Source organism: Xyrauchen texanus, chromosome 6 (assembly GCF_025860055.1).
Source record: "Xyrauchen texanus isolate HMW12.3.18 chromosome 6, RBS_HiC_50CHRs, whole genome shotgun sequence".
NCBI classification, from domain to species: domain Eukaryota; kingdom Metazoa; phylum Chordata; class Actinopteri; order Cypriniformes; family Catostomidae; genus Xyrauchen; species Xyrauchen texanus.
In genome coordinates, this window is record NC_068281.1 from 31,497,337 (window position 1) to 31,513,658 (window position 16,322).

At 38.5% G+C, this 16,322-nt stretch overlaps 1 protein-coding gene across 1 annotated transcript; it reads right to left on the minus strand.

The window, feature by feature from the left end:
- Positions 1-560: 560 nt before the first annotated feature.
- Positions 561-6,051, minus strand: glula (glutamate-ammonia ligase (glutamine synthase) a). Its single transcript, XM_052129089.1, has 7 exons — positions 5,926-6,051; positions 5,002-5,186; positions 4,741-4,902; positions 4,504-4,650; positions 3,548-3,675; positions 3,216-3,415; positions 561-3,051 (listed from the first exon to the last, which is right to left on the minus strand). Exons 2-7 carry the CDS (start codon positions 5,165-5,167, stop codon positions 2,739-2,741), a joined length of 1,116 nt encoding a protein of 371 aa, XP_051985049.1. The 5' UTR covers positions 5,168-5,186; positions 5,926-6,051; the 3' UTR covers positions 561-2,738.
- Positions 6,052-16,322: the final 10,271 nt, after the last annotated feature.

Here is a 16,322-nt window from a genome sequence, read left to right on the forward strand (position 1 = left end):
CCACTCCAAGCTCTTGTTGAATTGCAAGTCTCAACCAGCATGTTTTCTAAGGGTTACAAGTGATGCTGGGGAAGGCATGAAGCATATGAAGACAATATGCATTACATATTGTTTTATATCTTAATATTACTATGATAATATCATTTTTTTATAGTACTAAAGAGGTAGTTGAAGGGGGCTCTCAGGTGTAATGCCAGTGGCACACATTACAACTGCACTATGCATGCCCTAAATATTACATAATTCTATAGACCTAAATGAAAAGTCAACATTGCATTATATGATCTCAGATCAGACAAAAAGGTCATATTTTTTGTCAGAAGTTAACTTTAGGCTTTAATCTAATCTTTCTACAATTACACACTCTTCTATATACACAGTCTGTGTCTCTGTTTTTAAAGGGGAGGAAGGAAACTGGGTCAGCAGTTTCCACATGATTTATGGAGATACATGCAGTGTTATAATTTGCCCCAACTTGAAATGATATTCATTAAGCCTCATTGTTATCGACACCTACATTATTTATTGAGCTCATTGACTATGCATTGACTTATTCACATGCACAACTCAAATGGAAATAGCCAATGAAAGAACATCAACCCTTCAATCTATTAAAATTAAAAACAAATTTTATTCCTAATCAGGCTAATATATAGAGAAAGTAAATAAAATTTTACCTTTTGACACTTTCTTTTGAGAAAGCATTCAAAAACACTTCACTGTATATGGCCTTTGTTTACTTATTTTAAGCTTATTGTTAACTTGTTTTTTCTGGCAGATCGCATCACTGTGCAGAGACTTCTTTTCCAAATGGCTGGATAGCGACAGCACAATTCTAATTTGCGATTGGTTGACTGTTGTTTTGGGGAGCCAACCACAAGACATAACTTTTTCTGTCTTTCAGGCATGGGAATGTAGGTGAAAGGTTTCACAAACAAACTTGTTCACCCAGCCCCCACCGCACAGGCAAGTACATTAAGTAAATATTTTTATCCCTGGAAACTTAGATGTTCCAATCCTTTGTTACTGCTTTAGAGCCAACAAATAACATGAACCACTCCGTGTTGGCTAGCTTTGTGTTTATGTGCTGCTCACTGCACGAGATAAAATAAATCTATAGGGATATCGATGATGTTGCAAAAGTTGATCTTCTAACTCTGGGAGTGGTGGTGGCATAGTGGTCTAAAGCACATAACTGGTAACCAGAAGGTTGCTGGTTCGATCCCCACAGCCACCACCATTGTGTCCTTGAGCAAGGCACTTAACTCCAGGTTGCTCCAGGGGGATTGTCCCTGTAATAAGGGCACTGTAAGTCACTTTGGATAAGAGCGTCTGCCAAATGCGTAAATGTTAAGTATTTTATTTCAGAAAACTTTTTCTCTCATTTGACCGAAATGCAAAATGTGGATGAACCGAACCATTTAGAAACAATGGACCTGTTTTAAGCTTTTTGGTGTGACCATGTACACTGATATTCATATACTTAAAAATAAGAATCTATGTTTAAATTTACATTACATTTAAATGATATGTGTTTCTAGATCCATAACTACAAAAGACAAAAAAATTCTCTCAGTACCTGTAATAAACAAAAGATGTTACCGTGTGCAAAAACTACTCAGAGAGGGTATCCCAAAGTAGAAGAGCAAGTACATTTAACCGAAGTTTGAACATATTCTAGAGAAGAACTGGTAAGGATGGCGTGTTAAAATTTATGGCAATTAATGTTATTACATTGCCTGATAAATGTCAGTTTTTTTACGCAGAGTTGCGTAATGCAATTAATGGCAAAGACCCTACTGAAGTATGGCTGAGCTGCGAGAAGCAAATTGTGATCTCATTGTTGCCCTGTGATCCCAAACATGTTAAAGTTGGATCTTTTTTGCAACTATTGTTGGTTTGTCTAGAATACCATACATCTCAAGTACACAACCAAAAGAACACCACTGCACAGTTAAAGGAACACAATGAAATTGAATGTGGTAAAAATAAAGGTTTAAGTCAAAACATTTTGGCAACTTCAGGTTTTTACTAAAACAGGTGCAATTATGTCATAGTAGTAGACGAACGGGACCAAAATCCTTGAGTCGAGGATTTTTAACATGACAATAACAGATCCACAATTATACAGGACAGCTATTGAACCTCAACTGTGAAGTGTACTACACAACATGAAAAGTGAACAATCAAAATGGATACAACATATGCCATTTAATACAGTTCTCTTTTTAGTAAGTAACATTGAAACATCCCATATTTGAATAATCAAGTCAACATATGCAACAACTAGCGATTGTTTTAAAGAAATTACACGTGTTGTCAAGCCTTTGCAGCCCTAGGTTCTGAGTGTGCACTTGACGAATGTTTCAGTCCATCTTAAATACCCACAAAAAGGTATGGCCATGAGATTATTTAGAGAGGTTTTAATGCTACCATCCACTCTCCAGAAAATTAAAAGGAGAATAACAGAGGAAGAGGTCAGACATGCCCTGCAACAACCGTGTACCCAGTAAGAAGGTTAACTTCAGATTTAATCTTAAAATGTTAAGTTGACCAGTCAACTTTAGAGCTATTAAAATGCCAGGTTAGAACCACCCTGATAGAAAATAAAGAAAATACAGTACTAAATTGGCCTCATGGTCATTTAAAACTAAGGCAGAAAATAAAAATAAAAAAGGGGGAGCGGGGAATAGAGCGGAAAGAGAGAGATGTTCAGTCCAGGAGAAGAGAAATGTAATCTAGTAGTCCACAGGTTCGTCACCCTCTTCATCAAGCAAACATGTGCGAATCAGGGCCTCGGTGACCGCATAGGGGTCGCAGTTGGCAGATGGGCGGCGATCCTCAAAATAGCCTTTCTTTTCTTGTCCGACTGTTCTTGGGATGCGGATACTAGCGCCACGGTTGGCCACACCTGCGGAAAACTCATGGATGTTGGAGGTTTCATGGTGGCCAGTCAGTCTGCGAGCATTGTCCAGGCCTCCCTTTGGATCATAGGCACGGATGTGGTAGTTGTGCCTCTTTCCGAGCTTGTCAATACTATCCTCAATGCATCTGGTTAACAAACACAAAATGTAACAGTTTTAATACTGGGGTCTTGAAAGGGAAACAAAGAAACCTTCAAAAGTCCAGAAACAATATTGCATTATATTATGCAATGAACAATATTTAAATCAGTTGAGCCAGATGCATAAAATAGATATTGATTTGATACTCACTTCAGCCCTCCCTCTTCCCGCATTTCCTTGGTGCTAAAGTTAGTGTGGCAACCAGCACCATTCCAGTTTCCTGGGATTGGCTTGGGGTCAAAAGAGGCTACCACACCAAAGTCTTCACAGACTCTGTGCAAGATGAAACGAGCTACCCACAAGTGATCCCCCATGTTAATGCCTTCACATGGACCAACCTGAAACTCCCACTGCAAAAGAAATTGTCAAATTTAAATGAGTATGTATTAACTGAAGAATTGTTAGCATTCTGAAATGTTAGATAATTAAATTTTTCCAGTGACTGAAGAATTTGGCCCAGATTAGACTGGAACATAGGTTACCTGAGCTGGCATGACTTCAGCGTTGGTTCCACAGATCTTCACACCAGCATACAGGCAGGCCCTATAGTGGGCCTCCACAACGTCTCTGCCGTAGGCCTTGTCTGCTCCAACTCCACAGTAATAGGGTCCTGTAGATATAAAAAGAAGCATATCATAAACTAGATCTATTGAGAATATCATTAGTATAGTCAATGTCTGCATTCCACTTCACTTTTATCATCCACTTGTTAACTCCCTTAAGCACTTCCCCTTGGGGGAATCCCCGCCGCCATTTTGAAAGTCCGTTCCACTTCGTTAAGTGAGCGAGGTAAGTTTCAGTTGACAGACCCTCAAGGGAGCGACCCTACTCTGATGTATGCTTCAGGCATGCATGTATGCTTCCATATCCGATAATGCAACTTGATTGTGACGTGACAGCAGATTGCACTTTATAATCCCCACCCTCACACAGCTCTAATATATGATCGAAGTGAAGTTAGGTAAATTAAGCAGTTTAAAAAAGTTATATTGAGATTTAACAGCATATTACTTGAAGCTACCTCTTACTCTTTATCACACAGTTATAGCCTGTGTTTTCATTGTTATGTAAACATTTTCGTTTGGGTTAATCTTGATTAATCCTTTCTAACAATTAATTCTAATGAGAGAAAAAAAAAAACATTTAACATACAAGATTTATACATAAGCCTCTGAAATCAATCTCAGAAAACATTGTTTTCTCAGGTGCAAAAATCAATAATTCCAAAAATGTACATCAGCCTTCAACATGCTCCAAGTGAAGGGTTTAGGGTGTTCCAGTTAAACCCATTGCATGTATTCTGCCAGTAGTGGACACTCACGCAACGCAAGCAGTGACGTACATCCGAGTCCATGAGATGGAACGACGGTTGCAAAGGATGGGGATAAAAATTTGAAATGGAACAAAGCCAATGTAAAGATAGAGGGGCCGCCCTTACCTTGGGGACCAGGGAAGCCATTGGAGGGCCAGCCAAATGGATGTCCATCGGTGCCTAGGATAGTGTACTCCTGCTCCATGCCAAACCAAGGGTTCTGATGGTCTACCATTTCCATTACCTTTTTACATGTATGCCGATGGTTGGTTTCTGTTTTGGAGTCAAGAATTGAGATCTCAGTTTTCAATTGGGCCTCAGCAAAGCATTCATAATGTTAAAGATTTCCTGAAATGAATTTACCAGCAGGCTTCCGGTTGTATTTGAACACCTCACACAAGACCAGTTTGTTGGGGTCTTTGCGGAAAGGATCCCTGAACATGGCAGATGGGATGAGATACATGTCGCTGTTGGAGCCTTCAGACTGATAGGTGCTGGAACCATCAAAGTTCCACTCGGGAAGATCTGAATAACCAAATATAATCTATTAAACTCAAACCTTAGGGGAAAATATGTAAGATTCTGTTAAAATATTGGAGACTGGTGTTCCTTTGTTTGGCAAACCTTCAATGCTTTTGGGCTCAAAGTCCAGCGTTCTGGTCTTGCACCGCAGTCCTTCTCCGGTTCCATCTATCCAGATATACATAGCTTGTACTTGGTCTCCCTGAGGCAGTTCCATATACTGCCGTTTTACCACTTTACTCAACTGAGCACTGGCAGACGTGGCCATTTTTATCACTATAATACACCTAAAAAAGGGAAAAACAGATTGAGCTCCATCAACATTATAATACCTCAGATGAACATCAAAATGGAAGTTAAAAACAAAAGATATCAAACAAAAAACTAAATTAGAGTTACATATTTCAAAAATAAGATTTACACTTTTCAATTTCACAACAATTCTTCAAACTGAATAGAGTAATCTTTAATAAAATAAAACAAGCCTAAATATTGTTTTACATTAGATGCAAAACAGATCAATAGTTTTAAATGTTAACATCAAACACAAACAAACCGATGATAATTTCATCATAACAGACCCAGTTAATCCTCTTTAGCAGCCTACTTGTAAAAGAACATCATTGATTGGATTAGACCACGTGCTTTTAATGTGCGTTGGGAAGTCTTTTCGCATTCCCTTAAAAACTCAAAGGTCGTTCGATCAGTATAGATCACTCCTTTCAGTGGATCAAAATTGCTAAATGCATTATCGCTGCTCTACAAACATCACTCAACTTGAGGCTTTTCTGAGCGCATCCCTGGCTAGGCAAGCAGCTGGTAGCCATGGTTACAAGGAGGCAATTACATAATTGATAAACAACGGCTAATTAAGACAACAGCAAGCCAATAATTAAAATGACCATCAACAGAATAATTAAATGTTGGCATAGACACTTATTAAAGTTCACAAAATAGCACACTCGCACAATGGACACAAATTACAGCCTGTTAAATTACAAACATATGAAATAATAGTTACCATACCTGGACACCAACAAAAATGTAAATCTATGATATCGGACTGGTAGTTACAGTTTCTTGAATGATCAAATTGTGTTTGATGTTGTTTCATTCTCCGACCAGGGATTTCGGCTGTCAGGCTGATTTATATGTGGGAGCGTATGATCCCGGCGCGTGTGATTGGTCAGAGGAAAGCGTGATCTGTTTGTTCTCAGGTGATTGAAGGGAGACTCGACGACATCATTGGACGGAGTTCCCAGCAGTGAAGTGACGCCCTCTGGTTCGGCGAGGGAACATTTGCGTACGAATAGGCTTTTGTTGTTTGACAAAGCGACAATAAAATAGTTTGTCCCACCGAAGTAAAGTCATGGCATTCCAGCCTGTTTAAACAGGAGCTTAAGGACATGTTACCGGCGAAATTTAATTTCTTAGCAAACCCAGATAAACAAAACAGTTATGTATGAGAGAGCGAGCCTCGTATTTAATGAGATGTTTAATGCCCCCATGTGGTATAAAATATATATATTAGTACATTGCTGCTCTTGGAAACTGCTGTGAGTTTATCTTGGTCATGAGATGGAGAACATCCTACTTTTTTTTTTTGGCATATTTTTTTCCTTTGTGTAAGCCATGTAAGTGTATAAACTCTTCGGTAAAACTTTAAAATAAGTTTCCATTTGTTTACATGGACTAACACTTAACATCACATTTACAGCTTTTAATAAACGTGGTCAATATTAATTTCAGCGAATACTAATACATTTTTAAAATCAAAAGTTATTAATGCACTATTAAGTAACAGCTATGAACAATTGTATTTTTGTAAACTAACATTGCCAAAGATTAATAAATGCTGTAAAAAATATATCGCTCAACATGAGTTTATGATATCTAATGCATTAACTAATGTTAATGAATGGAACCTGTAAAGTGTTACCTACTCTTCTTTTTGACCAATATATCTGCCAGTGTACCCAATGTAAACTGTGGTGTACAGTATGAGTTGAGAAATGTAATAGATGGTGGAGAATTTCCCTTCTCAGAAATGTCAGATATTAGAATAAATTCATTAATTCATCCCCTGATAACACACATCACACAGACATCTATTTGATGTGTGTTTACATCTGGAACAACCATTTTTAACATAGTTTGCATATATGCAATAAGTCTGCAGAATAAGATGTTTCATCTCAGATGTCTATAAGACATTTATGTGAAATGTCTTATGCTCAAGTACAATTTAAACAGAATACTTGTACTTTCTCATAAAAAATTTTTTTAAGCCTTTTCACTTCATCCGACAAACGACTGATCTATCCAGATATACATAGCTTGTACTTGGTCTCCCTGAGGCAGTTCCATATACTGCCGTTTTACCACTTTACTCAACTGAGCACTGGCAGACGTGGCCATTTTTATCACTATAATACACCTAAAAAAGGGAAAAACAGATTGAGCTCCATCAACATTATAATACCTCAGATGAACATCAAAATGGAAGTTAAAAACAAAAGATATCAAACAAAAAACTAAATTAGAGTTACATATTTCAAAAATAAGATTTACACTTTTCAATTTCACAACAATTCTTCAAACTGAATAGAGTAATCTTTAATAAAATAAAACAAGCCTAAATATTGTTTTACATTAGATGCAAAACAGATCAATAGTTTTAAATGTTAACATCAAACACAAACAAACCGATGATAATTTCATCATAACAGACCCAGTTAATCCTCTTTAGCAGCCTACTTGTAAAAGAACTAATGCACTATTAAGTAACAGCTATGAACAATTGTATTTTTGTAAACTAACATTGCCAAAGATTAATAAATGCTGTAAAAAATATATCGCTCAACATGAGTTTATGATATCTAATGCATTAACTAATGTTAATGAATGGAACCTGTAAAGTGTTACCTACTCTTCTTTTTGACCAATATATCTGCCAGTGTACCCAATGTAAACTGTGGTGTACAGTATGAGTTGAGAAATGTAATAGATGGTGGAGAATTTCCCTTCTCAGAAATGTCAGATATTAGAATAAATTCATTAATTCATCCCCTGATAACACACATCACACAGACATCTATTTGATGTGTGTTTACATCTGGAACAACCATTTTTAACATAGTTTGCATATATGCAATAAGTCTGCAGAATAAGATGTTTCATCTCAGATGTCTATAAGACATTTATGTGAAATGTCTTCTGCTCAAGTACAATTTAAACAGAATACTTGTACTTTCTCATAAAAATTTTTTTTAAGCCTTTTCACTTCATCCGACAAACGACTGATTACAGATCAGATGTCTTTCATTTCAAATAGAGTGTTGCACTGCAGCTGTGTGGAGTTCCGACCATCTGCAGAGGCATAATTTCAGATATGATTTGAGCTTCGGATACACTGAAAATTTGTGCGACACACTGTATGTAATCGCCTGACTGAATGTGATGTATTCAAAAGAAATTGTTGTTTTAGCCCCTGTAGTGTTCATTCCACCAGGAAATTGCAGTGTTACGTATAATGGGCCACATAAAAATAATTTTGCAAAACTGTAGTTATTGATTCTGTGACCAGGCTGCAAATGCCGCTGGGGAGAAATAGGACATTCGTCAGAGACAGTAAAAAGGCGACTTTTAAATCAATTTAATTTAACATCCTCTCTCACACAATCTCCTCTCTTGATTTCATTCTAGCTAGGAAAAAGTAAATTTTTACATTATTAATACTTAAGTACAATTTAATGTGAATAGATTTTGTAGGCTTGGTAAGCAGGATGTAGTCATGCAATCTTATTTTGCTTTCAATGTCTACTTTTTAAAATGACGGGGACAGATGAAACATCTTCTGTTTTAGGATTAAGGGACCTAAATCATTTATCAGAGAGGACGAAGAAACATGAGTCTACAAGAGCACATATGGACAATAGTGTCAAGCTAGCAATCTTTGGCAAAGTCAGCATAGCTTTGCAACTGGACGAAGGCCACAGAATCGGGGAATCGAGGTGGATAAGAATTGGCACATTTTATCAAAGCATTCCTGACTTCAATAATAGGGTAATTGAGACCTTTGCCACTCAGAAGTACAGAGGGTGAAATTCCTGTACAAATAAGATGTCTGTCACACACACACCCACACACACACTCGTTTGTAAAATTGTATTTTGTTTAATACTGGCATTGAAAAAATTTAAGAATAAAAGATAATTTATGTCTTGATTTGGATTTATCGATAAATCCAAAATTTTGCGCAAACATTTTTCCCGCACGCACATTGGCTCAGAGACCCACCTGAAAATTTGGGCACTAGCCACCACTGTGTGGGAGATGTATGTGTTCTATCAGGGAATCTGATCTTTTTAAGATGTTTAGCAGATTTAATTAGAATGTGATGGTTTCCAGATACACTGGAAAACAGACATCTCAGCCTTTCTAGAGCAAGATGTATATCTGAATATCTGTTTTAATCACTGATATGAATGAATGTTGAATGTTACATTTATATAGCACTTTTCTGACAATACACTCAAAGTGCTTTACACAGTGAACAGTGGACTCTCCTCAACCACCACCAGTCTGTAGCATCCACCTGGATGATGTGACGGCAGCCTTAGTGCACCAGTGCGCTCACCACACACCAGCTATTGGTGGAGAGGAGAGAGTGGAGTGATAGAGCCAATTAATGGATGGGGATTATTAGGAAGCCATGATTGATAAATGCCAATGGGGGGAATTTGGCCAGGACACCGGGGTTACATTTCTACTCTTTTTGAGAAGTGTCCTGGGATTAATGACCACAGAGATTCAGGACATAAGGACATGATAAGTAATGCTTCCTCATCTTTGGAGAAATCTGAACCACACATTACTCAAAATGTATTGTAGTTGGTACCAAAAAAAAAAAAAAAAAAAAATGTGTACTATATATATATATATATATATATATATATATATATATGATAGATAGATAGATAGATAGATATAGATATAGATATAGATATATACACACACACATTTAGATGCACTCTTCAGCCTTTAATAAAAAATCATTAAGCCATATAGTTTTGATATAGCTTACCCAGAATGTGCATAAAACAATTAAATCACTCGATCATTCACTCAGAATTGCCCCTTTCTACACTCTGAAACTATGTGATGTAATCACTGTAAAGGCATCAAAAATTATGAGATCAGCATGTTTGAATGACGGAAATGAAAAGGAGCTGAGTAGTCTTCACACCACACCTAGACCAGTGGAATTGAAAACTGCATTTGAATTAAAATATTTTTTTAACAGCATTATTACACAAATACTTCTATCCAGTCATGACTAGATTTCTCAAGACACCATGGCTGGTAGAACAATATTAATGGGAAACAGTGGTATTGGATTCATTACATATCAAATTCATCATGCTTTCATTTCACCCCTCAAAATGTACTATCAAGAATCAGACAGCTGAAAGCTGAAACTGTTGTTTGTTGTCTGATGTCTGACCGCCTCAACAATTTTCTCTATAATGCAGACTGCAAAGGCATTAAAATGAGATTTCCAGACCAGTGTCTTTATCAAGAGCATGCATAGATTGTAAACACATATAAAAACAATGAAATGCAATGTAGGTCCATATTCTGTCCACTCTCCTTAGTGTTTATATTCATTTATTGTACCAAGGGCATTGCAAACAGGAGTTATGTGTGCTGTTGACGTTCCACTTGGTAAGACCTTGAATGTACAACATGTTCATGATGGTTATGGGAAATTAAGTTGTAAAATGTCTGATTACCATGTGACTAAGATATCTATGCAGAAGTAAAGCCAAAGGGGTTAACCTGCATTTTAAGAATGTATTTTGAATAGCCTAAAATAGCCATCATGGCAATGAATGCCAATGTTCCATACAGTGTTTAGAACCATCAGCTGATTCAGTACCTGTTCTGGTCACTGAAGAATATTTTTTCTCAATTATGAAAGAATCCCATTACAATACAAGATAGACAGCTGATGCCTGGGATCAGTTGATCAATGACAACCTGGCACAGAAATGAGACACTGTACAGGTCACTGTAAGGGAAATGGAGATCAAAGTGTGTGCCCTGTGTTAGTTCATTGCTTCAGAAAGAGAAGATACACTAAAAAAGGCAGACAGTGTGAGATTTATAAAGGTGTGTCCACTCATCATGGTGATCTTCACCACCTGTATTTGTGGATAGCTGCAAAAGTGCTGCAATCTAAATAGGGGATCGTCTAGAAGCCTAGCTACTGAAGTGGATAAATGTACCTTGACTTCATCCACTCCATCTATCTCTGCATCATAGTCTCACATCAGGAGACATGACTGTGTTCAGCTTTTTAGCCAAAGAGCCAGGTAGTGCCAGGTTGGTGAAGTGATTATTGGTGAATCTGAATATATAGTCATTCTATGGATCACACTACTCAGTTTACTCAATCCAAGTTTTTGGTCAACACACCATATTTACTTGTAATGTTCTCAAGCACAAACAAAGCAGTATTTTGTTTATAAAAGAGTTCTTAAATGTGTCTTTCTTCATACGAGGTTTCGTTCAGGTAGGCGCTTATAACATACAGATGGCTCCTTCTAGTGGAAAGAACATTGCAGTGCAGCAAAAGATTTTGAGATTTCTCTGTTTCAAGTTTGTTGTGCCAATGGTGAGGGCCATACAGGTCAATATGATATTAAAGAGGCTAACCGCACCTGGATGCAACAGTTCAGCAAATGATAACCTCATACACTTTGCCCACTCTGTACTGTTAAATTAAATGTATCTGGTAATCTATATACTATTATATGTATTAGGTGCAGTGGCGTAGCCAAGGGTGGGCCAGAATGGGCCTAGGCACACCCAAATTAGACCCATGCAGGCCCACCCAAAATATTAGAGATTATTCTTTGACTTTAAATATATATATTTATAAAACAGTTTAAAAAATGCACAAATTCTGATTTCTGAAAGTGTGAAATACTGTTTGAATGCTGAGCTTCTCTGTTGTTAAGGACAATTTTGTCAAAATAAAAATGGGGCAAAAACTTGGCCCATCCATTTAAATTGAGGCTCACCTAAAAGTAATTTCCTGACAACGCCCTTGATTAGTTGTGACCTAAAGATGATCAGAGGCAATCCTTATGCAATGCAGATCATCACGGAAAGGCAAGCTATTGCCCATGATCTTATCAGTGCTCATTACAGTGTAATAATAATAAAAAAGCAAGGTTAGAAGTCTTTTTTAAGACAAAGACTTCTGTTCCATATCAGACTTTTTAGAGCCTTCAATAGGCCATTGTTTCCAAAGTCTGTAATGCTCACTGAGCCATAAATGGTACATTTAATGTTTGAGGTTATGTCTACTCAAGTCAAGTCAAGTCATTTTTATTTGTATTGCGCCTTTCATAACACTCATCATTTCAAAGCAGCTTTACAGAAAATCAGGCATTAACAGAAGATACAAATTTAATATCTATAATGTCATCATTGTGTAGTTTGATAAAATATGATTGTGAATTGTGTTTAAAAATAAGTAATTAAATAATAATTGTATTAATAACCCCAGTGAGCAAGCCAAAGGCGACTGTGGCAAGGAACACAAAACACCATAAGATGTTGGTCAGTGGAGAAAAATAACCTTGGGAGAAACCAGACTCACTGTGGGGGCTAGTTCCCCTCTGGCTAACATCATGAATATAATGCCAAATTATTAAAAATATTAAAATAAGTAAGTGTTAAGGGTCAATGTTTAAACAAAGATTTTGTGGGAACTGTAAGAATAATGACTAATGCCATTGAAATCCATCCTGTATTAACTGCAAGTCAGGTCAGGTCAAGTGGTTTTTATTGTCGTTTTTACCATATACAGTTAGTAAAGTACACAGCAAAACAAATTGAAATACCTATATACAATACCTATATATACCTACTGTATATAAAGTGCACTTGCAAACATGTGCAAAAAGTATGAGACAGTGCAAGAAATTTCTGACAATGAACAGGACAATAGGCACAGTGAGAGACAGTGTAGCGCTGACCAGTACACAGTAGTGCAAAAAGATGACAGTTTCTAAAAACATAAACATAACATGCTATGAGATAGTGTTCTATGCACATAGCAGTTATTGAGGTAGCAGACAGTTATAAAGTGACAGAAATTTAAAGTGCAACTCAGGACACGTGTATGTGCGTGTCAAACCAGTCTCTGAGTATTGAGGAGACTGGTGCAGAAGTTCACATAGATGTAATTGTCCTCGTTAGTTGGCTGATGAAGGGTTTTGTAGGGACTTAATTGATAGTCTATGTATTCCATTTCAAGAGTGTAGTCCATCATTAGACCGAGGTGACGCAGACAGAGATCAGTGAGGTGCAGAGCAGTTCAACCTGGCTGGTAATTTTGGTGAGGTCTATCCTAAGTCCAAGGTTCAGGCAGTGGCATATGATGTATTCCATGTCTTATGGTTGGAGTTGGGATCAGTTCATCCTCTGAAGTCCATTGTAATAGACTGAAGTGATGTTTGGCTGGTACCGGCTGCAATTAGTCATCATCATACAGTGACATGTAGCAGTTGAGTCCAACACGAAGCAGGAATGGAGCTGGATCCAGCCGGTTCTGGTGACCTCAGGATAGGATTCCCGAGGTTGAGACAGGGAAACAAATAAAACAATATTAGCATAGATTCCATTCAATTTATTGCAGATTTATAGATCATGAACACTGTTTCTGGTTCCGCAGACCTAATAAAGCAGCCCAATTGTGAGTTGAAGGATAAATTAGGTGTATGCCTGGCTAAATAGATGAGTCTTGTCTTAAACTGAGTGTGTCAGCATCTCGAACAATGTTAGGGAAACTATTCTATAGTTTTGGAGCCAAATATAATCTACTCACTGTATCGTAAAGTATTTGCTGTACTCTAATAGACATACACGGAGACACCATGCTGCTTACATTGTACACACCTTCGCCTTTTTATTCCGACTCTCGAAGTGCACTCCATGCATTCTGGGTATTGTAGTTCATATACAATTACTATTAATCATTACAGTATTGATTTGTAAAAGATTTCTTCAGCAGCAGAGGGCAGTCCAGCAACAAATTCACCACTCATAATGTCGTCTTGTTCAACCACCTCTAAATTTCTCCGTTTACAAATCTCAATGATCACATTTAGTGCAGTGATGGCTTTTTCTCCTAGATCCCTAAAGATTCGATTTTTTTAATGATGAACCTGACTACACAGAGTCTGGTAATCAAATCGGTACAGATACTGGGAATAACTACAAAATAGCTACAATGTGCCATCACACCACAGAGTTTAGATTATAACTTAAAAGTCTGAGCCATCATAAAATGTTAATGGCACCGCATTATCATTTTATTAATGTATTTAAATTAGAGTAGCTTCATTCCAAAGAACATCATGGATGTTCCTGCTGTTTTATTTCATGAATGCCACTGTCTCGTGCTGGGCATCCATGCCTTGATATCTCAATTTACAGCATGGTTCTGGATCATAACTTGTCCATAAACCATAAGTATTTGCCAGAAGATGTTTGGCGGACGAGTTTTAAGAAATGTAAAAATGTAATAGATACAGATGTGTTCGTGTGAGACATATGAGCTGTTTGTTACAAGAAAGAGCATTTTATGGTATTAAGTTTTAATGCTGTAAAATACGGATCTTTTGCAGATATGTAACTCTGCTCGCTTTTATGTAAAAAAAAAAGAAAAAAGTTATGGCATATTAAGATGTGATGAAAGCATCTGACAAATACATCAATTAAATGAAAATATATATACACAAACAAAACTTTTGCCTTCATCAATACTGACACATCTGTCCTGACAAACGTATTTTCTTTAAACAATTCTTTTATTTATTTTTTATTTATATTCAGCCTTTGTAGGATGTAGCAAAAACTTTCATTGCTCAGTTTTAATGAAAGATGTTACAAGTCAAGGTAAAAATTAAGCTTTTAGCTTAATGAGTTTTCCCCAATTAATTAAGTAACTGCATCACACAAGGAAGGAAGTAGGACAGCAAAATAACCAAGGGGTATCCCCTGATCAGATGAAGAGTGTAAGGATTGATGTGAGACACTGACAACAAGGTGAAACCAGGAACAAAACAATGGCAAGAACACTGTGACTACAATACAGGAAATTCATGGTTATAGGCTTGGAAAACTATGAAATAGCACTAATGCACTTACATACACATAAGGACTGACAAACATGACTGAAACTACAGGGTATATGTATACAGATGTAACACAGTTAAAGGATGGGCAAGGAGGAGGCGAGAACCGGCTTGTCAACATAAATCATAATTTTAATGAAAACTTAAACCAAATGCACAAACATAAACACACACATGACGGACATGCCCGTAATTCTCTCTCTCTCGAACCATCATCACCGGCTGCCTTTATCCCTCGCGAGTGCCTCATCAGGCCGATTGGGGACCTGGCGTGCGACATTCCGACCCGGCCCCGCCTCCCTCCGCTCCACACTCCTCCCGGCATTATCTCAGGCCGGGGTGCCACCGGCATGACTTACACCCCCCCCATCCCTGGGGCGGGGTGTATCTTGCGTCCCGCGTGGTCATCCCCGCCTTCCTCGCCCTGGGAGGAGACAGGAGGGGAAAAAACAACAACAAAACAGGCGAGGGAAAAGGCCAACATGGTGCGAAAGGGAGAGAGAGAGGAGAGAGAGAGGAGAGAGAGAAAAGGCTCACTCACCGGTTCTCTGATGTACCGTCGCGTGGTCCTCGAACACTCCTCCACACTCAGGCGGACGACAGCCGCTCCAACCCTGGGTGAACCGGAGTCAAACCTTCGACCCCCAGTGGGCAGAACGCCCCTCCGCTTTTCTGGCAGCAAATGGGGACACTCCTCCGCCCCTGGCAGCGGCCCTACCGCTCCGGGCGGTCGGCGAGTTTCTTCCCTCCTCCCTTCGCGGACGGCGGTCTCCCTCGACCCCTCTGCGTCTCTGGGGACGGCAGGGCACTCCTCCGCTCCCGGCAGCGGCTCCCTCGCTCCAGGCGGTCGGGGTATCCAGTCCCCACTTGCCCCGCGGACGGCGGCCGTTCCTCCTTCCCGGGCTTTCGGCACCAATGTAACACAGTTAAAGGATGGGCAAGGAGGAGGCGAGAACCGGCTTGTCAACATAAATCATAATTTAATTAAACTCAAAACACACAAACATCAATACACACACATGACGGACATGCCTGTAATTCTCTCTCTCTCGAACCATCGTCACCGGCCGTCTTTATCCCTCGTGCGCCTCATCAGGCCGATTGGAGTCCGGGCGCGCGATATTCCGACCCGGCCCCGCCCCCCTCCGCTCCACAACAGACTAGGATAATAACCAAACACAAAACACCTGGGAGACATTATGGGAATCA